Source organism: Pocillopora verrucosa, chromosome 5 (assembly GCF_036669915.1).
Source record: "Pocillopora verrucosa isolate sample1 chromosome 5, ASM3666991v2, whole genome shotgun sequence".
In the NCBI taxonomy this organism is placed as follows: Eukaryota; Metazoa; Cnidaria; class Anthozoa; order Scleractinia; family Pocilloporidae; genus Pocillopora; species Pocillopora verrucosa.
The window spans coordinates 18,122,643-18,147,463 of NC_089316.1; the positions used below are offsets into that span (position 1 = coordinate 18,122,643).

The 24,821-nt window shown below is 37.2% G+C and overlaps 3 protein-coding genes, 2 long non-coding RNA genes and 1 pseudogene across 5 annotated transcripts in view; 3 read left to right on the plus strand and 3 right to left on the minus strand.

Annotated features, from left to right (window-relative positions):
- The window catches only part of LOC131787159 (uromodulin-like), a 240,513-nt gene that overhangs the window by 171,854 nt on the left and 43,838 nt on the right, over positions 1-24,821 (minus strand). The window lies entirely within an intron of this gene.
- LOC131787130 (germinal-center associated nuclear protein) overlaps positions 1-24,821 on the plus strand; it is a 216,280-nt gene that overhangs the window by 140,996 nt on the left and 50,463 nt on the right. The window lies entirely within an intron of this gene.
- Positions 1-24,821, plus strand: part of LOC131799496 (leucine-rich repeat-containing protein 15-like) — a 94,425-nt gene that overhangs the window by 64,208 nt on the left and 5,396 nt on the right. The window contains exons 10-11 of the mRNA XM_066167195.1: positions 2,271-2,342; positions 8,176-8,247. Of these exons, the coding sequence (XP_066023292.1) occupies positions 2,271-2,342; positions 8,176-8,247 (144 nt within the window). The remainder of the gene's footprint in view (positions 1-2,270; positions 2,343-8,175; positions 8,248-24,821) is intronic.
- Positions 13,405-16,071, minus strand: LOC131782718 (uncharacterized; annotated as a pseudogene).
- LOC131798652 (uncharacterized) lies at positions 16,879-19,516 on the minus strand. Its single transcript, XR_010717538.1, has 3 exons — positions 19,298-19,516; positions 17,932-18,244; positions 16,879-17,135 (listed from the first exon to the last, which is right to left on the minus strand). It is a non-coding gene; the product is annotated as an uncharacterized lncRNA (long non-coding RNA).
- On the plus strand, positions 19,610-23,486 carry LOC136281040 (uncharacterized). The gene is made up of 3 exons (XR_010717535.1): positions 19,610-20,060; positions 21,997-22,088; positions 22,439-23,486. It is a non-coding gene; the product is annotated as an uncharacterized lncRNA (long non-coding RNA).

Here is a 24,821-nt window from a genome sequence, read left to right on the forward strand (position 1 = left end):
CTATTTGTTAACTGGAATATATCTAAAACAGATTACAAAACTTAATTGTGTTTAATTGCGGTCGTGCTCGATAAGGTGCATTTGAACTAAACCAACGGTACCCAGAAATTTGTTGGTGATCATGAAATAAAAATCCTGACAATGATTTTTGATAGGGACAAAAACCAAGTAATGGGACAGGGCTTTTCTCCATGCTGATATCCATTATTTTCGAACGCTTAAATTAGGGTTGTTGCCGTTATGTCCTTTTTCCAAGCCTTTTGGAGGAAATATTTTTTTAAATTTGTGAGGGGTGGCAGGAATATTTTGTGGAAGACAAGTGTTTACAACATTGAACCAGAGAAACTGTCTGTTTTTGGTTTTTTTTGTAAGAGATTTGATGAAGAAAGTTTTTTTCGTGAAAAATTGTAAGATATAGTGTAAAAAAGGGTATGAAAGTAGCCTCCGACAAAAACCTTCGAAAGACTTTGCATTGGCGAAGTTTTTTATATAAATTGAAGTTTATTACTCAAACAAGCCTTAAAAAGAAAAAAGGGAAAAAAATGGTAATAGTAACTGTAAAATGCACTCGAGTTTTTAAGAACAAAAATGATTTTCCATAAAAAAAGTTTTATTAACAATCAAGGCGTCATATTTTTTTAGGTAAACGTGGACTCCTTTGCGTCATTTTCGCGTCAAACAATTTTCAGTATACTTCAAGAGTTGAAAGAAAAAAAGAAAACAAATATCAGCCCAGTGACACCTGTAGCTTAGTCAAAAAGCGAAAACCCAGTTAAAATAAGCCATTCAAAATGCTTGAAGAGCAACAACTGAGATGGAGAATTTAAAAATGTGGCAGGCACCCTTAAGCGTTTATATAAAAGAGAATGAAAGTAGCCTCTCACAAAAACTTTTGAACAACAACTCTCTCAAATTCCGCTGTGAACGATTTCATCGTCCATTTATCTCCAACCCAACAAATTAAAGTCTATTACTTAAAAAAGCCTTAAAAACAAACAAACAGAAAATAATAATAATAATAATAACCTCAGATATAGATATAAAAAAGTTGTTTAAAACGAATCGCGTAAATATATGATACAATAAACATGAAAGAAGCATTATTTAATACAAACCTTTTTTTGTATACCGTTATGATGAGAGTTGAAAACTTTTTAACAACAACTTTCTCTAATCACGTTGTGAACAACTTTGCATCGTCCATTTATTTCCAACAACAGGTAATAAAAACAATAATCTTAAATTTAAAGTGCATGGAGTTCTTAAGAACAAAAATAATTTTTGTTTAAAAAAATTTAAAAGCCTTCAAGGCCTCACGTTTTTCGTTAAGCGTTAACTCCTACGACATTTTTGCGACAAAAAGCTTTATACTTCAACCCAAATTTGTCTACATTCGCGTTTGATTCTTGTTTTTTTTTAGCAGTAGGTCTTGTTACTTTCTTATCGTGGGAAACGTGAGAAGAGAAAACAAAGCCCTTGTTTAATGTTCAAAATAAATCCTGGACCGACAAGGCACAAAAGTCGTCTCAAATGGAGAATATATATGTAGTCTTGAGCGTGAGAAAGAGTCGTGGTTTGCCCGACCTTCAATAATTTGCGAGGCTGTAAGATTTTGGATAAAAATAGAATATGAAAGTAGTCCCAAAAAAAACTTTTTAACTTTCTCCGAATCCCATTGTGAACGACTTTGCATTGGCGATTTTTTTTCATAAATTAAAGTTTATTCCTTAACCAGGCCTTAAAAAACGAAAACCGAAAAAAAAAAGATTTAAAAAATTAATAAGCAGATTATTAAAATGCACTCGAGTTATTGAGAACTAAAGTCATTTTCGTAAAACAAAGTTTACAAAATTTCGTTCGCGAGATCAATCAGAAAAATTGCAAAAATTGCAAAAAATTACGAAAAATGTCTAAGCTATTTCAAATACGTTCTCCCTTTATTTCATATTGTAAGGAAGAACCCGCTCAAGAAACTCGAACATCATGTTGATTCCCATGACGACACCGAGATTCATTCTGCTGAAAATAATAGATTTACGAATGGCTAACTCATAGATGGATGTCTTAAAAGATAACTACGCTGATAACTAAATAATGGAGTTGACAGATTTACCTGAAAATATAAATACGTTGCAGTAGCAGCAACCCGGGTTCTTACCAAAAACATTTCTAGCCACTTGAAGATATTGGTGGTAACGATAAGATGTTTATATCAGTAATGCGGCTGAACACTTGTTACACGAACAATAACTTTTGTTATTTGTTGACAGATACTTGGACAACAACCAGTTGGAGAACTTGCCAAAAGACATATTTATGAACAATACCAATCTAGGATGGCTGTAAGTCAAAAGTGAAGACTATTTTTTTCTAATTTTAATCATGCAGGCCATGCAAAGAGACGATGAGGGAAATTACAGGGATAATTGTAATAGTTACAACATTAAATGATCAGACATATTCACCAAAGTTACAAAGTGTATTATTGTTTTAAAAAATATCAATAGCTAAGGCTAGGTTTTTAGTCATCAATCAGACAAACTTTATGATGTATCCACTCAGTCCATCAGTTCTCAGCCTAACTAGCCTCCGAGCATTAGTGTGGAAGGAAGGGGCGGGGAGGAAGGTTGGGCAGCCATATTTACTTTTTAAATATAGACTGATTGACGGAATCCGCGTAATCTGGTCCGAATGTTGCTAGAACAATGAGGCATAAAAAAAAAGATATTAGTGCTTTTTTTTTCTTTTTTTGCCGCAAATACTTTTATTTATTTTTTTTGGTGCTTCAGCTTGGCAGCCCAATTTAAGGAAAATGAATTAGAATATGGGAAAATGGTGACACACTTCGGCGTTTGATTCTTTGTGATTTAAGTGATGACGATTTTTTTTATATTTTTAATGACCTCGGTATTTAGCGCTCAGTATTAAGTATTTCAGTAACTTATAAGCTATTGTAAACGTAGTATTTAGATGCAAGACCACATAAGCACCAGCTTTAACAAATATCGTGTTGAAATAAAGTGGATGTGGGTATAAAAACAAGAGTCACAAAGATTTTGTTGTTTTAGACAGACGGAAGACATTGAATTTGGAGAAAATTAGTTTGATGATATCACAAGATACTACTCATTTATTAGGTCAGGTGACATGTCTAGAGAAAAATATTAATAAATATATATCCGAGAAAAATATTAATAAATAACGAAACAAGGCTTTATTGCAAAGTACATTGCTAATGAAAAATTGTCAGAAGATTAAATGAGGTCCTTCGCGTGCGGATAATATAAATCCCGGTTACTTAGACAAGAGAAAAAGAAATAGAAATCTCTTCTCTCTTGTTGTTAATTCAAGACCTTTAAAGGGAGCATGGCCGAAAGAGTCGGGGGTAAAGTGGGGCGGGAGCCCAATAACTATTTATGGCAGAATGAAAAAATTATTCAAACATGAAGCAACAGGATAAATCACGGAAATCAATAACGCTTCAATTATACTATGACAAACTATGTGCGAAATTGCTAAAATCAGCAAATATGGCGTTTGCACGGCACAAAGCATTCATCAGTCTATAATTTGATTGCTTATCATCATCATTGCTCATTTTAGGGGATTTTAAAGTCACACGCTGCGTGTCGGTTGACATTTGTTTCTAGTTCCAGCGTGCTACAACTTCGACTTCTACAGACGAGAAAGTCTGCACTCTCGCTTGAGAGCAAATATCAATAGCTCTATTAAACTAAGAACTGTGCTACTATCTCGAAAATAAAATTAAAACAGTTGTCGTTGTCACTTACCGCCATTGAAAATTTCCATGCAGAACTCCGCAAAACTAACATGTGTTGCGTGACCCGAAGGCTTTACTTAGGAATTATTCAAGTGCGTTGTTCCTGCTGTCTGCTAGATAACAATTTCATAATAATCTGCAGATCTCTATGATTATTTGCTTCCTTCGATCGTAAAGTATCTACTTTTTTTTTTTCAAGCATTCTCTTACTACATGTAAATCTACATCTCTCTCGATCGAGTGTTGCCGGAGTTTAATTGCATGACTTGTAAAATTTATTAAGAATGAGCGAGTAGAAATTGCGGATTTCTCGGGCGGAATTGCTTTTTATTTCTCAGTTGATGTTGTCGCAAACACAGTTTTTTGGAGTCACGAAACAAAAAAACTTATCGGACCTAGTCTCATGTTCTAATGTAAATAAATAGCAAATAAAAACACATTCTCTTGAGAAAGAAAGTCTTAAATAACAGGGGTTCTTTCAAGAAACAAATAGTGATAGAAAAGGTTTTAGTTCTGGTCAGTATTGACTTTTCATAGCCTACTTTTCTTTTCATAGGGAATTAAAATAACATACATGTGTGATAATGCAAGAAGGAGAATAAAAATAAAAATAAAGAAAAAGGAGAAAACATAGGAACCTGTGTTGCAGTATGCAGATATCTTTCGAGTCAGACCTACACACTTGGCCAGACACCAGGCGAAAAAACTCGAAAGAGTGCTGTATACCAACTGGCTCGCACGTGCACGCAGGAAAGGCCAAGACAATCAGCGAAAATGATAGCAAATGCAGACGATATTTGTAGTAAAAAAACGGGCAAATAAGATAACAGAAAGATTAAGAATTTTCTAGAAGTGTTTTCTAGTAAAAAAAGAAAACAAACAAACAATTTTTGCTACTCGTGAAAGGTCAAGCAGTCACACTACAAATATTATTTCTGCGTGAAATTTTTTGATGGTGGAAAGTGGAAAAATATTTTTCAGTCTTATTTTCTAGAAACATGGCGCAGTTAATGAATTTTATGGGGCTACTGATATTTCTTTTCAAATGAGGGGGCCGATTTTCCCGTCATCCGCGGTCTAAAAAAACAAAGCTGTTACACGCATGAAATTGGCCGTCAACAAGCACGCGACATGTGACTTTAAAATATCCTCTCCTGTTACAATTTCCTTATTATGAGCTGTGCAATAATGAAAATAAACAATCAAACTACAGACTAATGAATGTTTTGTTCTGTACAAGAGCCCTAATTGCTGATTTTAGCAAATCTCCAAAGTAATAAACGACAAAAGAAAAAACGCTACGATTTTCCTATCGATTTTTCGTTTACATGTGTCTCTCTAAATGTGAAATTTTCCATTCTTACGAAAAATCTCGAAAGTTTTTCAAAATTTTGAGCTTTCTTTGATCAATCATCTTGTATGAGGAGCTAAAAAATGTAGGTTCATTTGGTCAAGTGAACGGCTAGAGCCAGAATTGCGTGACAGGTTTAGTTGAGAGAAACTTGTCACAGTCGCAGATCTTAAAGGGCATCCAAGAGAAAAATTCGGTAGTTCCCAGATATTTTTTTGATGGATTTCAGAGATAAGATGATGGATTATAAAGGGAATTAAGATTAGTGTTACACCTCTCTGGCAAGGGGAGATATTTGACCTCAAATTTGTCAAATATTTGGATGAATCGAAACGTCTAAAAACGCAGTCGTTTATTTACCTCTGTTGATTGACAAGACGTGAATTAAATTGACTGATACTTACGTCACATATTAACTAAGGATGTAATAATACAGTGTGCAGATTCTCAGAGTAATTGGTTAAATACGATCACAGTGAAAGCTTCATATACTCTATATCCTCCCAGAAAAAACCAAAACAGAAACCACTTTGTCTTTTTGAGTTTTGGGGTAGACCCTTTAAACTAGCAAAGTTTTATTGAAATCGGTGAGATAGAATGTAGCACAACTGCCCTGTGCTCTCGTAAACACAATCTTAAGAACAAAAATTATCATCCCAAAAAAAAGTTCTTAAACTATCAAGGCGTCATGTTTTCCCATAAGCTTGGAATCCCTTGCGACGTTTTCGCGTCAAGCAGCTTTATACTTTATCTACATTCACGTTTGAATCTTGTATATTTCGAACATTCGATCTTGTCAATTTCTCATCGCGAAACCTGAAAAAAGGAAATTAAGTCTTCGGTTAAAATTAAGGCAAATCCCGTACCGGAAAGGCAGAAACATGTCTGAAAATATATAAAATATAGTCTTGTGCGTGACAAAGGGTCATGGCTTGCCCAACCTACAATGATTTGCGAAGTTGGAACAGTTTTTTTTCCTTGGTTTTCCCCATACCCTATTACCGAAACGTACTCATAGTATGTACGAAAACAGTGAGATGATATAGCACAAAGAGTTAATTTTAACTCTTATCAGCCTGCAACTATTACAAGTGCAAATCTCACGTGCGTTGTTCCGGGATAACTAAGCAATAAAGCAAACTTTTTTTTATCGGTTTACCGTCCTTTATAACTACTCGCAATGTTGAGAGAACGCGAAAAAAATTTTTAAACAATGACGTGCTTCCATGGAGTCTTCGTTAAATTGTTACAGAAAGTATTTAAAGTGCTTAAACTTGCCAAAAACTATCAAGTGAAGGTTGAAATCGCGGACAGGAAACGGAATTGCCATAAACGTTGACCAACAAAGGTAACAAAAGTCATTAAGAGACGGAAACTAAATGTAAAAGTATCTAAAACCTGGGTTTAACTTGCAAACTGCGGCAAAACGTATTATGCCATTTAGAAATCAAATACGAAAGCCAAACGTAACGTCCGGTACTCCTGTCTCATTCCCTGCTTTTAGTTTATCTAATTAATTATCCATCGCGGAGAATTATGATATTTAAAAACCTTGTTGTTATCGTGATAGTGGCTTTAATGGGGTCGTAATAATATATCACATCCGATAAACCTTATGGCCTCAAGGAATGCGCGTATAGACCAAAGAACGAAATTACGAATTATGGCGGTACCGTGACACCGCCGGTGAATAGTTAATACATTTGTATTTATGAGCGCTGGTGGGTATAATAGTACGTTATTGTTCGCCTAGTTATTACGTCGTAAAATTATTCCAATTTCTTCGAGAAGTTGACATCTTCCGGGTGTAGCGTGAGATTTTTAAGAGGAACGTACGAGAAGATAGAATCGAGCGGAGCAGACCGTCCAAAGGTAGTGGTCAGGGGGCATGGTCTTACAGAAAATGTTTAACTCTATGTTCTCGGAGTGCCATTTCCTGTGCTTTTTGCAGGAAACTTTGGGTAAATAAATAGGACGGGAAATGCGCTTGTTGGTGGTTTAGTTTCCCCACCTCGAAAAATAATGAGACTGGTAACTTCTGACGTCATTTGACCCAACTCACTTTGTGCGCTGAAGAATTTCGCCTGATACAGCTCGCGAGACACTGACAAACGTGTGCTTGTTTTATGTCACCTCGTTCATGACCTACAGCGTAACCAAATGGGTATCCAACTTTATCTCTGTTAATGCTGTTATATCAGCCTCAGAATAAATTTCAGCTTTCTCGCTCATAAAAGTATCGTTAACGCCGCTGTGGAAGTTAAATGGGTACTCGCCTTTAAACTGGATTATACGTAGTTAAAAACAAAAGACGAGTGTTTTGTAATTTCTGCTCCTGCTTCACGCCCTCAGATAGATGTCTGTCCCGCTCCCTGTTCCCACGGGATCCCTCCCCCTAGTCCTCCCTGTCCCCCTCCACTAAGACCAAAACTTAAGTAAAAATTGACAACCTGATAGATAAAGGTCTTAACTCAGTGGGCTTGTGGCACATCAATTTCGAAGAGGCCACCTCTGCGCATGTTCAAAAACTAAGTTTCCAGTATGGAAACTCAGACATGGGGCACGTGTCAACCAGTCGTAATACAGAAAATTTTCCCTATACTTCTCTGCCTAAGTAGTCCGCTTATTCCAGACATTCTGTATTGGTATCTTTTGGTATCTCTACCTACCCTACACCCCACCCTAAAACAAATAAATACCCCCTGGCCTATGACGTGGTCTACACTACATGTCAGTTTGTGTCGTAAAGCCTTATATATCATAATGCCTTACGTATCATAACAATTGGTGATTGGAGGAGAGGGAGGGAGTAGAGAGGAATTTTGAAGTGTACAATTGTTTTCAATGCTTCGAATTAAAACCCTCAGAGTCATTTTGTTACATAGTATAGCATGTTTTCTTACCTCAGACTCTAATATGAAAAATTATAAAGTAAGCATCGCCTTATTGACACTAAAAGTCTGTTTGCAGGCATTACTTGCGTTTCCTGACCTTCATTAATTGGTACAACGTACTAAACACCACCTTTGTGATGTTTTGTTAGGTTGTTGGACAACAACCAGATCAAGGAAGTACCATCAGACATTTTTAGTAAAAACACCCGGCTGTGGTACCTGTAAGTTTATACCCTGCTTATTTATGCAAAATATGCCTTAAATCCAAATCTACCGAACATTTAAGTAATGTTTTATCCGAATGTCCTCTTCCCTCTAATTCTGATGCTCTGTACACTTGGACCCACCTCTCCTTGTTTTGACCTCTGCTGAACACTATGTGCCACTCCTCGTTTCCCTATAAAATGAGCAGCCCCAGCAATAAACCTTTTAAGCTGTGTGGTCCCGTAGTTTGAAATGGGTAAATAAGAATTCGAAATGGCTGCTTAAGTATGTGCCGCAGACAACATTTTATGGACGAAACTCCTTCTTCTTTGCCGAAGTTTTCATATTCACGGATAGATTAGGACTCTAGTGATTGCGCTAATATAAGAATCGGCCACGATTGAAGAGGTCTTTTTAAAACAAAAATTGAGATTATTAAAAACAAACCGGCACACGATCTTTAGAGATCAAAAAGATAAATGAAACGGGCACAAAGGGGAAGCAAATATATTACGAAAAGAAGGTTTCGGGAATTTTGTGACTTTAGCCAATAATGAAGCTATACCTGTCGATAACTGTAAAGTTGTTTTTGTTTTTAACGTAAATATTGGTACCCTTTGGTTATCTGATCGGCAGGCAGCCAAGTTTCTCAAACTGCTGTTGAATGACCGGCAGCAAGAAATGTCTCTGAAAAGTTAACAAATTAAGAGAAGCTACACAACTCAAACTATTATATATCGACAAGAAACTGCCAAGTGATCCCGAAGTGATTTATAAATCTATTCTCTCGCGCTCGGTCTCAGAGTTCGGAGCCACGGATGTTGACACTTAACTAGAAATTGCAAGAGGTCGACTACTGGTCACGGCTCTGAAATAATCAAATAACTTGCAATTGGAAATTTGCTGAAAATTTAGGAAATAGAGACGACCCATACATTCCTAACCATTATATGTTGATGAGGAATTTCTAATAGCGATCTTGAAGAAATTTATAAATCTCAAATCTAGCGTTCGGCTTACGCTGACTCAGAATACATGTCCTTAGAAAGTCCGTAATATCACACGGGATGTATTGAATGCGCTTTAATTGCAAAAAGAAAAGAAAAAAAAAATGGAAAAGAAATAAGAACTACATCGTAACAGACTGGCAGGGGTACTACTAGTTCGAATTTAAGTCTTTCCTCTTTAAGAGCTGTTGATAGCTAACAACTACTCAGCGAAGTGGAAGTAACTAGTGGTAGATGTTTACAAAGCCGCAAAATGGCGCTTTAAGTATCCACCATTGATGCTGATGTGAGTAGTAGTTTTGGTGTATACTAAAACAGTGAGATAATATAGCATTAAAATATTGTGGGAACTCATTGATTCCTACAACGAGTCTTTCTCAATATTGGCGTAAGAGGAACGCATGTAATCCAACCTTCGAATCAGACATTTTAATGCATGGGTGATATCGCACATTATCAGTTATATCCTTAAAAGGCTGCATTAAGTGCCGCTCTCACTAAGAGTGGTCCTCTCGACTTCCCTTTTAGTTGTTCTCCAATTCTCTTTTTTCGCGTCGCCACAAGCCAAAAATGATTTTTGGCCAGTACACCCGTGTGGACAGCGATCGAAAGTGTAAATTTCACAGATTTTGTCCAGCGCGCAGCGATTGCTTTATTATAGCTCACGGAGAGAGATTCTGAGGTTATAAAAGTAAAGAAAATTTTGTGTACAGAAAAGTGTAAGATGTAATATAGAATAGAATATTAAAGTAAAAAATCCGTTGTGAACGACTTTGCACGGACGAGTTTCCCCAACAAATTAAAGTTGATTAAACAAGCCTTTCACGTGAAACGTGAAGAAAGGAAACAAATCCTCTAAATAAAATTCAAGGCAAATCCAGGACCGAAAGGCTCAAAACCTGTCTGAAATAAGGAATCTATAGTCTTGAGCGCGGCAAAAGACCGTGGTTTGCCCAACCTTCAATGATTTGCGAAGCTAGAACATGTTTAATTTTTCCTTTGGTGCTAGCCCTACCCCACTACCAAAACGTACTCGTAGTATATGCGAAAAAAGTGAGATAATATAGCACAAAGAGATTATTCTAACTCCTATTACCCAGCAACAATCACAAGCGCAAATCTCGCGTGCGTTACTCCGGGATAACTAAGCATCGCTTTGCTGTCGTATGTAAGCCACTTGGGATGTTGAGAGAACGCGAAAACAATCTGTAAACAATGACATGCTACTGAAGAATGCTTCAAAATAGTCTGTGCATAAAAGCTTTTGAAGAAATCAGTTTTAATGTCTTGCGGAGCTTTTTATGATGAAAAACAAATCCAGTTGTAGGATTTTAACTGGTGAAGTTTATTTTCATCGTTAGGACTTAACTTTTAATTCTTTGATAACGTTACTAGACCACACCACGTCTGAGGGCAGAGAAATCGAAAGACAACGACATCGAGCCGTGTTTCCTTTGTACTGATTCAAACGTCGTCCAACTATTTTGTTTACTCGCGGTACACTATTTTCCTTTAACAATATTAGTTTAAGTTGTCTCAGCTTGGATTAACATTGCCGTGGAGTCGTTGTTTAAATTTACAAAAGTGTTTAGAATGCTTTAACTTAGCAACAGTTATCAAGTGAAAGTTGAAATCGCGGACAGCAAACGGAATTGCCCTAAATCTTGAGTACACATGTACATTCGAAGGGTTTTTTTTTTACTTGTCATTTAGATAAAACTGAAAAACTGAAAACTCAGTAAAACTGAATTTAAAACTTAAAAAAAAGATATCGTTAGAAAACTTCAATCTTTGTAGACACTTGGAAATTGAAAGAGTTGATTGCCGGTCACGGTTCCCAAATAATGAAATGACTTGCAGTCGAGACAACCCATACATTCCAAACTATAATATGTTGATGAGGAACTTCTAAGCGATCTCGAAAAGATTTACAAATCTCATATCTAGCGTTCGGTTCACGTTGACACAGAATTATTTCACTCAGAAATTCCGTGATACCATGCGGGATGTTTTGCATGCGCTTTAATTCTCAAAAGAAAAAAAAAAGGATAAGGAAAAGGAAGAACAATTACATCGTAACAAATTGGTTGGTGTACCACTTGCTCGAGTTTAAGTCTGTCCTCTTTAAAAAATTCTTGATAGCTAACAACTATTCAGGGAAGTGGAAGTAGGTAGGGGTAGATATTTATCAAACCGCTGGTGATATTGACCAATGATGCTGATGCGAGTAGTTGTTTTGGTGTATACTAACACAGTGAATTAAAAACTAACTATTCAAACTAAATTATTCCTGCATCGATTACAATGCTTTCGTGCGCAAATCTCCCAGCGGTAATAAAATTGAGAATATTCGGAGTTTGACAAGCTAATCAGAGCGCCCCTTCTGCATTCTCTACTGTGTCAGTATATACCTCTCATGGATTCTGAAAACTATCAGAATTCTTTTTTTTTTTTTTTAATCTAAGGTCGATAGTGGAACGAGACCTTCAGAGTGAGCTAACGTGATTCTGTGAAACAATAATATACCATGAGTGAATTAGACTTGAAATTGATACAAAATACTCTAAATTACAGTAGCTCTGAAAATAATTGGACAAAAGAAACCATAGTAGGCAAGAGGGAAATGTTCTCATCGACAATTCTTTTCCAAATTTCAGAGATGTTTTGCCTTCTTTCTTGTTTTCTTTTTTTTAGAGCGTTAACACTTGGATTAGGAAAAGTCACTTTGAAAATGCATCGGTTTAGAAAAATTCGTCTCCATTTTTCTGCATAAAATGAACAGACTTAGCAGTAGGCCTTTTTAGTTGTCACGAAATTTAAAATGGTTACACAAGAATTCGAAATGGAAAGAAAAGTGAACGCTATGATATAAAACAGAATATGAAAGTGACCTCAAACAAAAACTTTTTTAACAAAAACTTTCCCTAATCCCGTTGTGAATAAATTTACTTTGGTGTTTATTTCCACAAACTTAAGTTTATAACTTAAACAAGCCAAAACATGAAACTTGAAAAAAGGAAACAAACCCTTGGTTAATTTCCGAAGCAAATCCAGGACCGAAAAGGCACAAAAATTGTCTGATAATAAATATAATTAATATACAGTCTTGAGCGTGACAAAGCGTCGTGGTTTACCCAACCTTCAATGATTTGCGAAGCTGGAATATGTTTTTTCCCTTGCACTGCGTGAAATGAGTAATTTCGTGGAATTTTTGGAGCCGTGATATTTCACGACTGACCCGACTGACCTGACCTGTCGGGAAACTTGGCGTGTCGGAGAGTGTCATGTTCCTGACACCCGTGACACGGCGTGTCATGACAAGTCACGCCCTGTGTACATTAATCGCCAAAGAATATCAAGGGTCTGATACTTAAAGGCACGGATGTATTTTGTCGTAGAATAAATGCATTTTGTGTACCTTTGTCCTAGCACGTTACTTAGAAACCACAAACGCTTGTGCTCTTTTGTTCCTTCAGAATTTTATAGTTAAAAATGCGTGGAGAACATATGGCCGACTGTTCAGTTGTACATCTCTTGCGATCTCTCACTATCAGTTCATTATCCTTCGGTAATTCGTGTCGTCAGTCGTGGGTCTCAAAGCCTTCTTCCATTCTCAAGTACCAAGGTTTTTTAAAAAGTTTACGTTCTGGAGATCATCAATTTACGCACATACATCTTCACCTTCCTTTGCTTATCCGGGCTTTCGCGTTCGCTTGAATGCATTTTTTTCAGTATCTTCTCGCACCTTCACCTATCGCTTAAGGCGGGGTACCTGTTCGCGCCAATACTGTTGCGCCTTCGCATTCAGTGTTTAAACTAAAGTTAAGTATGCCTTCTGTTTTTAATTTCATGTAAAAGGAAACTTTGTGCCAGTCGATCCGATTTGGTAATTCTAAACTTATTAGGGTTTTTTTCAGTCTTTCCAATTTTTTTAACGTTTAGAACATTAAAGTTGGAAAATAATTTGCAACAGTTGCTTTGCTGATGGCAATCTTATCCTTCACGGCATATGATATATGACAACAGGCAACAACCCAGCTATCAGGACAAAAAGTTTTAGCACAACCTAGTGGTTCATCTATTAAACATAGCATATTAAAGATACGTAATTACAAACAATGTCTGGGAACTTCTTTTGTAAAATGATTCGAGCTTTATTGTATTTTCTTCAGCTCAACTAAGAGGTAATGCCATGTACTGTTAGTAAATACTTCGATAAATTTGTTGTTGTTGTTATTGTTGTTGCATAAAATTGCAATTTGGCCAACAGTCAGCCACTGGATTGTAATACATGTAACATTTAAAAACTGATAATAAATGATATGAAACACTGACAGCAATATTTTGGGTTTCCCTTAAAGAAACCATACTAAAGTTTCAATATTTTACTGCGCAAAAAAATATAACTACAGCTATTTCATGAGAGGTTATACCATAACTTCTCATACACTAACTGTTGTACATGATCACACAATACATTTGGTACCTATTGCTATATTAAAGAACTACTTGTGCAAACCACTTTTGGCAATAGCATAATCAAATGACATTAATTGCAAATTGACCGAATTGTGACAGCACATAAAAATCTAAATACAATATTCTTATTAATCTAACATGTCATGTTATGTGATCACTGATTTACTTCAGTCTGTAACCAAAATAATTGCTTATCATGATCCAACTTAGGAAAATGTTTCAGAATGTAAATATCTAGAAATGAAAATGTATCTTGAGACTCAATCATGTACAGATGTTCATTGAGAAAGTACCTACACCAAATCCACTTTCTGCAGTCTGTTTTCCTTTCCATAAATTAAAGCTCCATAATGCTACACTCTAACTGAGTTTGGTAATGGTATTATTTCATGAACTTTTTCTGATGGCACAGAAGTGGAACTTGATATTTAACAGACACAGCTAGACTGGAATCTTCCCACTGGCACATAAAAGGCATGTTCTGGAATAACTGACTCGAAATGATTCGCCCAAATCTCTACAGGTTTTGAATACCTGTTACACTGAGGATGCCTAGCATACCATTCAACTAATGCTAGAAGGTGGGTGATCTTTTGAGATTTTCCATTCTCCATTTTGATAACCACATCATGTTGCAGAAAGTCCCTAATGATAGCAGGTCTACTAGAGTCATCAAACCACTGTGTGATAACTGTTGAAGGCTGTTGGTTACAAGCTGAGTCTGCTGCACAATGGTATCCTTTGTATAAAAGGTGCTTGAACTTATCACAGAAGCTGGAAACATGAATGATTCTACCACCAGCATACATGGCCTCGTAAGTCTTCTGTAGTCTCCTCACATCATTACTTTCAATTGCATCCCCTTTTGATTGGTGGTAGTGGTACTTGAGTCTCAGTTTTACTTTAAGGTTAACATTCACTGGACTGCCAGTTTCAGATTCAACCATGTTGCAGAACTGCTGGACACGGACACTTGCTTCTAGTAAAGTTCCCTTTTGCTTGCCTTCACAATCCATAAGTTGCTGGAACTCTTCCATGCCTCCTGGAAATATTATTTGAACTGCTGGAGATAATAAAATGAAAACCAGTTAACATATGGTTCATAATGTATTCTGATACATCTAGGCATTATGCAAAGGCTTACACAAAGCAACATGCCACAAACAGGATATCAGGCCTCTGGCAAGTGCAAGGTTAAAATTAAAGTCCACCATAAAATTTTGATAATAATAAAAAGTTATGTGATACTTTTGTGGACTTATTATTATTTGTTTTTAATTTGACAGTCAGTCATTTGGTCGGTCGGTCATTCAGGTCTGGTCGAAAGCTAATGAGTTTTGCTACTACACTGTATAAGTGCTTTGTTGCCACAGACCTAATGGCCTGTCTGCTTTAAACTTTTATATTTATGTAACATGTATACATGTACATATATGTTTGAATATGGAGGTTTGAGTGTTCACATAATTTTTTTTATTTCAAAGAATATGGCGTGACTGCATTCTATCAAAATGTCAAGAAAGGAAAGACCAGTTTGAAAGAATTAATTTTAATTTTTTAAAATTTATTAGAGAAGAGTTTAATACCTACCAATATTAACATTGTTTGTATGGTAATCTCCCATAATTCCATTGTACCTCTCAAATGAGAAGCACCAAAAAGAAAAAACAGGTCCATAATCAAGTATGCAATCCTTAAAATGGCCATGAAGATGCATGTTTGGTGTGCACTTCTCCTTCCCGCAGAGGGCTTCTAAACATTACACAAAATCGCATCAGCTTGTGGTCAGCTTCCATACACTCCTCCTTGGTGATAACTTTTCTGCAAAGCAGTTGACAGGCATGTACAAATGCTGTCCACATTCCATAATGTCCACTGGGTATTACTCCCTTTAAAGCAAAAAAGGAGTAAATACATACCCAGTTCTTCCACTGGTCAGCAGTGAATCCCTTAAATCCTTCAGAAATTTTGCTTTCGATGCACACAATTTCAGATGGTGGCTTAACAAGACTGACATGTTTCTGTTCTCTCTCCAAGTCAGATTCACTCAGAATTCCCATTTCAGTCCAAGTCTTAAGAACATGTTTGGCACTCCCAAGAGGCAAGTTATGCATGGGATCAATCAGTGCGAATCTTATAGCATCATAGTATGGAAGCTGGAACAGGACAGAGTAATGTGCTCCACTTGAAGAGGCAAATTTCTGGGCATCACTTGGTGTTTTAGCTTGGCAAACTTTCTCTGCATATGCTCAATGGTTTTCATTAGATTGCTGTTCCCAGCTTTCTCTATCAAATCCTGAGAAATCAGGTTTATCACCAAATGATGCTCTTGGAAATTTTTTAAAGCATTTGCTGCATCCTGAAAATATAGTAAAACAACATATAAACAATGATGCCAGTGCAACAAGCATATATTTACACACGCAACAAACATATACCTGGCAACCTTTTTTTAGCCAAGGGTGCGAGATTTTTATCCTACAAGTGCCAGGATTTTTGATAGAGAACCTGATCATATCTGGAGATAATCCAAAGACTTAGAATGCAGTCCCAAACAATTCCAAACTTCCTAACACATGAAAACACAACCTCGTCTCTAGCACTTCCCTTCTAAAAGTCAGAGGATGTATTAGCTCAAACTTTTCTGCTAGGTGTGAGGAATTGGTCAGCTGGTGAGGGCTGACTTGAGATTGAAGTTTTTTGATTCCCAAGACATGTGAGTTGGTAGGTATACATACACAAATACAAAAAAAAAATAACCAAGGAGTTATTATTAAAATTGTATAAAACACTCTAGTTATAGTGCATCTTTGAGCACTCACCTCAGAACATCTCCCCAGTTCCAGAAATGTTTGTGTCTAAGATAACTCCATCCCACAAGTCAATAAGGTCATCTACTAATGGCTGCAGGAAGGAATTGATATAATGCTTAGGATCCTTTGGCCCTGGAATTATTCCAACAACAATAAGATTTTCAGGTTTGAAGCGTTCCTCTTTTGGAGGGTTCATTACAACCATGTAAATGACACAAATGGATTTTGAACCATGAAGAGTGGGTTGAAGGCAGTCAATGTTCAACATGAGAGCAAAGTTATTTGGTATAGCAAGAAAGGGCTCTCCATCCACATACTGAAACTCTTCCCTCAAAACAGTCTCCAAGAACATTGTCTGAAAGCTGAGTGGAACAATTTCTCCACTTTTCACAGTTTTCCATGAAGTTTGGCTTGTTAATAAGGTCTTGTAATGAATCAGTAACCTTTTTAAAGCAGTAAACCTGCCTAGGATACAAGAATGTCTTTCCTACTCTTGACCTCATAACTTTCATCAGAATGGAACCGCATGGCCTCCTTCGGGCTTGGTGTGGGTGGCGTGGATAACTCACATGACTGCATTTTGCTGATACAACCTCACCATTTGGCCTTTGGCAAACACATTAATCAAAATTTTAGAGAGTTTAACACTTAAGGCAAACTGCATTTTTAATAAAACTGTCCTTCTGAAGGCCAAGATTTTTTCGAATCATGTACAATGTTTCTGGGATGATCTTGGCAAAGTTAATAAGAACTTCTGCTTGCATCATCTTACCAATACCAGATAAGAACAGCTTGAAAAACTTTAAGAATAGAACAATAGCCCTGTCTGCAACTTAGAACATTGCCTGCCACAGAAGTAAGAATAAAAGCAAAGCCCTCAGTTCTGTGCAATCACTTCCTGGTTCCTTCTGTTTTTTGCACTGTTTTCCATTTCATGAGAATACTCAAAGCTCTGGGTATTGTTCTCTACATCATCCTCCCGCAATGAAATAACAGTACATCAGAAACAATAGCAATAAATAGTACTTGAGGTTCATTATACATGTACATCATTCTGCATGTATTTACATCACTTGTGAATAAAATGAATATCAAAATATTTCACTAAAAGAAATTTTATACATAAAAGCAGGGCAGTAGCCACACTGTAGCCTGAGGCAAGACAAGGCACTTGCCTCATCTAAATTTTTACCAAAGATAAAACAGTAAAACCTAGCTTAAGTTGGAAAAGTAAACCCCAGAAAACATTTTTCTATTGGTTTATGAGAGATTAAGCTACCTAAGAAGAGTGATTTAAGAGCAAAAGCCATTTTGTGAGGGTCATTAAGAGAGATGGCAATGTTATGATCTGCTCTTTTTGTATTAGTTTGCCGTATGAACCAATAATATTCTATAAACTAACCAAGAGTTGCTGTTCTGATTGCATGGAGCTTTCATGTTTTTCCACTGAGGACTCCTCTGGTAACATTTCATCATCTACATCATTTTCACCACCACTAGAATCTCCTTCTGAAAAGAACTGCCTGTCTTCATCATCCCAACAAGGAAGAGCACCTTCATTTTCTGAATGAGAGTCCATGACTCAAGCTCCACATTTTGACTAGAGAATCCACATGCAATATCACCATATAGTGTCTGATTCTCGTACAAGGTACTTTTGCTCACAGTTTTCTTGCAGTGGTTACAGTAGAACTTGTCACCAATTCTAGGAGTGACTAAACAACACAAGATGAATGTTAGATCGATCAGCATCAATGAACTGATATACAGTGAGGCTCCTTTTACAGAGCAACAGGCAATAGCATTGCTACAGGTGTATTTCCTGGGGTATAAAATAACAACCCTTACACACAAATGGATGTGTGTACCCAAGAGTCAAAAGTAAAACAAAAGAAAATAAAGAAAAATTATTATTATTATAAAGGTCAATTTGCATCAAGCTTTTTACATATAACATTATAAAGCAACAGATTGTGTTTTTCCACATCTGAATGTCATTTTCCACAGAGAACTGAAGTACTGTACATGTAATTGATTGGTGAACCTTATGTTGATACATAGGAAAAAGTCAGAAAAATCCTGGCCCTGCCCCAACAAAGTTTTGAATGTAAATACATAAACACAGCCCATAGCAGACAGCCTGGACAGAGCTGTAAAATTACTGCGCATGTGGCGTTGTCATTAGGGGTTGTAACCCGTAACCCATAGTACCTGTTACAGCCGAGCTTAATTGATATTACAGGTGATAGTTACTATTTATAAAAAAGGTTGGTAATGCTTTCAGATGTTCCAGCAGAGATCTTTGACTCTTGTCTTTACTGTAAAATTTTGGTTTGTGTTTAGGAGATATGTCTTAGCACTCTTACCAGTCGGTCTTTGGTGAAGGTTTTAAGCGCGCAAGTTCTACCTAAGTCTTAACCGGAGTAAAAAATGGCGCTGTTCATTTTTTTTTTTTCGAAAATTCCGCCATTTCACGCACGTGTTGCGATGGTTTAACGTTGTCGTCCCCAGTTTCCCCCACGCGCGAGTCTCTACCATGCGCAGAGGTTTTTCAGTTCTGTCCAGCCCGTGCAGAACTAGATTCTTCCTTCTCTCAAAACGGCTTAACTTTGAACCATCGCAAATAATCAAGAGTGTTATATCTTGTGCGACCCGGGCTTAAAACATTATGAGGACTGAAGAAAACTTTTCAGGAATTTCAACTATCGTCGACCTATGTTGTGAATCCGTCTTTCAGAAAGATCAACATCATTATTAACTCAACTCACCTTTCACGTTTAATCTCTGCAAACTGGACTTTTCACATATGTGATCATAATAGAAGCTTTCCCCAAACCAAGAAGCGCAGTTTTCACAAAATTTCCTTCTCAATTGATCCGTACTTTCACCTATTATGCTGCCTTGGTGAAGAACTCTCAGCAACTATTAATATGCTACCGAGTTAAGTGCCGACAGTCGTGGCGACAAAATGGGTGACATTCAATGAGAAAGCGCTTATTGGTTAGTCTTACTCACGTGGTTGCTCTAGAAGCAGATTATTGGCTTACGTGTCGCTCAGACGAAATAATAGGGAAAGAGGAGCGTCGCTCGACCAGTGGACGCGTCACATAATCTTCGCTGGACGGTTTTAGTTTTGATATCGATGTGGCTGCAACTTTCTTTCGGAGTGATAATACCAGTACCACTTTGAGTCGACGACCATTCGGCTCAAACTCATCAACCGGCGCTCGATCAAGTGCAGTTCCATCCCATCCAGAGCCTTTACGAGAAGATTCTATTAGAAATCGGGAGAACCTGGTGGTCTCAAACCGAGAAATTCGACAGTTGTTCGACACAATCAAAGAACTGGGGGATATAGTAAAGCGGCAAAATGCCAAACTATACAGTTTGAGCGTGGAACTGGAAAACGCTTGTAAAGAAGTGGCTGAGGTGAAGACCGAACTACAGACTGTACGACAGAAGCTCGATCGCCATCCTCAGTCGACTGAGAAGGAGAATATCCTTCGTGGGCCTGTTCCAAAGCAACTAAAGGTTTGTGCAATTTTTGTTCCAGCACTGCAGCAATAGGCGTTTCCTTTTAAGCTTCGATTCTGGCATGGGAAGTATTTTAAGCTTGTGGGACAGTATTCCCTTCTTTGTGATGTTAATACCGCATGTCATATGGCTTGTTTGAAACTAAGCCGAGAATAATAAATACTCGGGGGGCGGCCTCCAAGATTGCTCCAGTGTATGAAGTTTTGAGAATGTCAAACATCATTTGCCAATAGTGCCTGAAAATCAACTTCTGCAATTTAGTTTGAAAGCTACTGAAAAAGGTTACTTCACATAGTTCAGTATAGATTGTTTTTTTCTGTAATAATTTACCAAAATGTCCTTAAGTTAAAGTAGATGTTATTGTTCACTGAGGTTAAATAGATAAATGAGCATTTAATCATTTTTCTCATGATTTAGAGTCAGACTATCAAAAGTTTGATTGGGTGTTTCGACAGCTACACTGCTAGTCTTCTTCATCAGGTGATGAAGTCAAATGTTTATGTGTTGCTATATGTAGCGCCTTGGTGTTTTGTCATTGGTACGTTTTGGCCCTCCATCATTGGGATATTTTTATCCTCATTATTATTCCAACCAGCAGATGTTGTTCTCCCGTAGGTCAGCTTTTTTACTGACTAGCTGTTATGCTTTTTGATTGTGGGCATCCATGCTTAAGGAATTTAAATTCTGCTCTCATTATTGATTAAGAAGCCATCCACATAAAACTTTACCCTAATAACATCAATAGAGAGAGTGGGATCAAAATTTCTGAAGTGTGGATGGCTACAGTTAAAAAGCATCACAGCCGGTCAGTAACAAAGCGGACCTATGAGGGAATAACATCTGCTAGTAGGAATAATAATGAGGATTGAAATTCACCAAGGACAAAGTACTACAACGTACCAATGACAAAACACCAAAGTACTACATATAGCGACATGTAAACATTCAAACATGCTGCCTGACAAAGACTAGCAGTGTAGCAGTAGGAAACACTGCTGTCAAACTTTTGATAGCCTGACTCTATGTCATGAGACAAATGACTAAACATTTATTTCTTAATTTGTCCCTAAGTTGTTTGTTTTTGTAAATAAAACATCTTGTCTTCTGGCTAGAAATTTTAAACCACACAATTGTAAGCATAATTTGTTACCCATGATATTATTAGAATTTGAACTTAACTCCCTTATTTCACTTTTCACCTTTGATTCCACATACACTGTTCTTATAAGAAACGTTAATGTTCTTATAATTAATTTTGAGGGGGGAACCTTGGTTAAGGGAGGGGACTTTGCAAAGGGTGTAGTCAAAGAACTTAATTTCCCTTTCTAGGTGGGGAAAAAGGACAACCAAAGTTAAGAGATTGTCCCTCCTAGAGGGGTGGCACATTTCAGAACAAGAAGCCACATTAAAATTTGCAGGACAAATTAAAGCTTTGCTTACTTGTGACTGAAAAGGATTACTTTAACGAGACAAAAAGAGATTTTACACAATGCTTAATAGTCCTCCATTTTGATCCAAGCAAACCGCGAGGAGATGGAGAAGCCTGTGTTCTTGTGTATTGTGGTCTTTTCTGTCATTTAAAACAACTTGAAGTGACTTGTTTCCGGCTCTCTGCAAAGTTCCCTGATTTTTTGCGATTGGCTGGCAAATGGGGAAGACAGGATTTTATTTGTCTGTGATTTTCCCTCAAGAATTTTCCTACAAGCAAACTTTGTTGGCCATGTGAATATCTTATTTTAGTCAAGATGCTGAGCAATTGGCCTTGTTTACTTTTTACATCTTCACAGATCTTGACAAAGTCTCAGTTCATAAACACACAAAAATTTTATCACCTTCCAAACAAGCTTGGTCACTAACTTAAACCTATATTTAATTTTGTTCATCTTTATGTACCTCTCTAACAAAGCATTACTACTATAACATTCCTTTGTAGCATTGATACTGCCCACAACAGTGCTGTTAAAGGATTTCTTTGTAAGGAACTGGAAAAGGAAAACAATGACTATGAAAAGTCAACTATCAAGTGTAAGTGATGTGTTCATATGATTTTCTCTTTAAAGTACATACATAAATGTGCTACTAGAGTGTGCATGCAATTTATTTTTCTGGTCCAACAAAATGTGGTCACCTTGTAAGAAATTTTTTAAACTTTTGTTTAATTCATCTGAAAGTTTGTTGTCTAGAGTACCCTAAAACAGAGCTTTTCGAGGTGCGTAACCTGTCTTGTGCCTACCTTTAGTAGAAGACCCCGAATGGATAAATTTGAGAAAAGTAGCTTTCAATGTTAGGACAAGATTCTCATCAAAGACTTTCTCGTGAATTTGGGTAATAAATAAATAATAAGCAATTAACCTAATACTATTTTTATGTACCAGGTGCTGTGTCAAGATATTATGAAATAAAAAGACAACAATACCTTGACAATCCACCTGACAGAAGAAATAAAGCAGAGAAGACTGCTCAGCAATAAATTGATGCAAATTTCATGAGTGGCAAGGAGAATGGTGAGGGCAGTCAAGAGGATGTGTGGGTTGTGAGGTCACCACTGTGGCGTAGTCCACAGCTATCTCCTCTCTTGACAAACAGCCATCTTCCTCCTGAAGCTCACATCCATAAAATACAAGAGTAGAAGGAGAGCCATCCACACACAGTCTACCAACTTCCTCACCTGCATGGGTGCTCCTTCCTGAGAGGTCTCCTTCTCAAAATAGGATTCCTCCCTCCCCACCGTCCCCACAACATTGCAGTGGTGATGAAAGCGATGGGGAACCCTTGCATATGTTGGACACCAGCCCTGTCACAATCCGGAGGAGGCCAAACAGACGGCTACAGTCACTGTGGGACTAAATTAATGCCTAAGTGTTCTTTATTTACATAACTTGTATGTTTTGCCTTCTGTTTTTAATTCAGTTCATTTGACAGAATGGCAAGGTGGTTTATGGGTATTAGGGTGAATGGTTCCTTTTTAACCCTAACTCACGAAATGTTTTTTTTTTTGCATATTGCATTATCTGGATTCACAAATTGAAAAATTAACAAATGATGCCACTTTCTCTCTCTCTCATCTTGATTGGAACATAATCTGGCAGCTATTGCAAACAGTTCAAAAATCTGTGGGAAGAAACCTTAAATAACATAGAATTGCGTCTTTAATTTTGTTGGCAACAATTAATATCAAAACGAGGCTGCGCATTACCTAACCCAGTCTGCAGTGTGAACGGTTCTTGAGCAACACATGTTTTATAAAACCATGTTTAAAAAAACCACGTTTAATGAAACTTGTTTAAATTGGTGTGAACAGGGCATTAGTTGTTAGTCATCACATGATGGAATAGATTCTGTAAATTGGCCGTTTTGAGTATTATTTATTAGATATTAAAATAATTTATTGTTTTATAGAGTAAAGGTTCTGAGAAAAATACACTAGTAAGAGGATGCAAAATTATCGGGAGAAGTCGTTGCTTTTCCAAGAACACCTGATAGTATGTGGTGTGGATCAAGAATGCCGAGTGAAATTTCTCGTACCGTGGAATATCAAAATCTAGAATACGAATCTATTCTTCAAGTACCGAGAAATTTCGGGTTCTCGAATATCAAGCCATTCTGATAGGAAAACCAGGTTCTAGAACACAGACCGATTCGTCTACTACCGTGGAATTGCGGGTTCTTAAATACTACGCGATTCTCGTTGTGCCGTGGAAAATCGGGTTCTAGAATACAGATCGATTCGTCTAGTACCGTGGAATTTCGGGACAAGAATGCCGAGTGAAACTGTTCGCACGGTGGAAAAGACAACTTTTTAGAAAGACACAATTTGACTGACCGCGCGCTCGTATACGGTACGCCATTATTTGCGGCAAATCTGAAAGTGTAAGGAAATTTCCGGGTTTCCATACGCCGCGTTTCAATGACGTATCCTGAAATCGGATTTTTTATGCCACGGGTTAAGTCCGTCGCATGTCTTGGAACAGGGTACGTCCGGGTATGTCTGTATCCTCGAAGAATACGGATCCGTATCGTGGAATTTCAGCACTGCGATACGCCTTATTTCACACAGTGTTGGTATTAGCCATACCCTACTACCGAAACCAACTCGTTGTGTATACGAAAAGCTAAACGTGACTTTCGGTACTCCTTTAGTTGTCCTAATCGAATATCCATCGCGGGGAATTATGATTTTCACAAGTCTCGTTAACATTGTGTTGGTGGTTTTATAATGGTCGTAATAATATATCACATTCGACGAACTCTAGCCTCGTGCAATGCACGTAGGTAGCGACGAACGAAATTACGAATCACGCCGCTACCGTCACACTGCCGATAAATTGTTAAACCGTTTGTATTTTTGAGCGTAGCGCTGATGGTTATCATTGCACGTTATTGTTCGCCCAGTTATCACATTGTAAAAATATACCGATCGAGAAGTTGACATCCTTCAGGTGTAGCGTGAAACTTTTTTTTGAACACACGAGAAGATAATATCGAGTGGTGAAGGCCGTCCAAACTAGGAAATCTGGGGGCATGCTCTGACAGAACATTTTTAAATCTAGGGTTTCGGAAATGTCATTTCCTGCGTTTTTTTTTTTTTTTTTGCAATTTAGGCAAATAAAGAAAAATGCAGTTGTTGGTGGTTTAGTTTCCCCACCTCTAGTATTATCAGTAAGGCACAATTCTACGGCTGGCTGCGGAAACTGTCACATACATTTGTACACCGGTATCATGCTGTAAGTAAACAAGGATGTGAAATGGCTGCCCAAG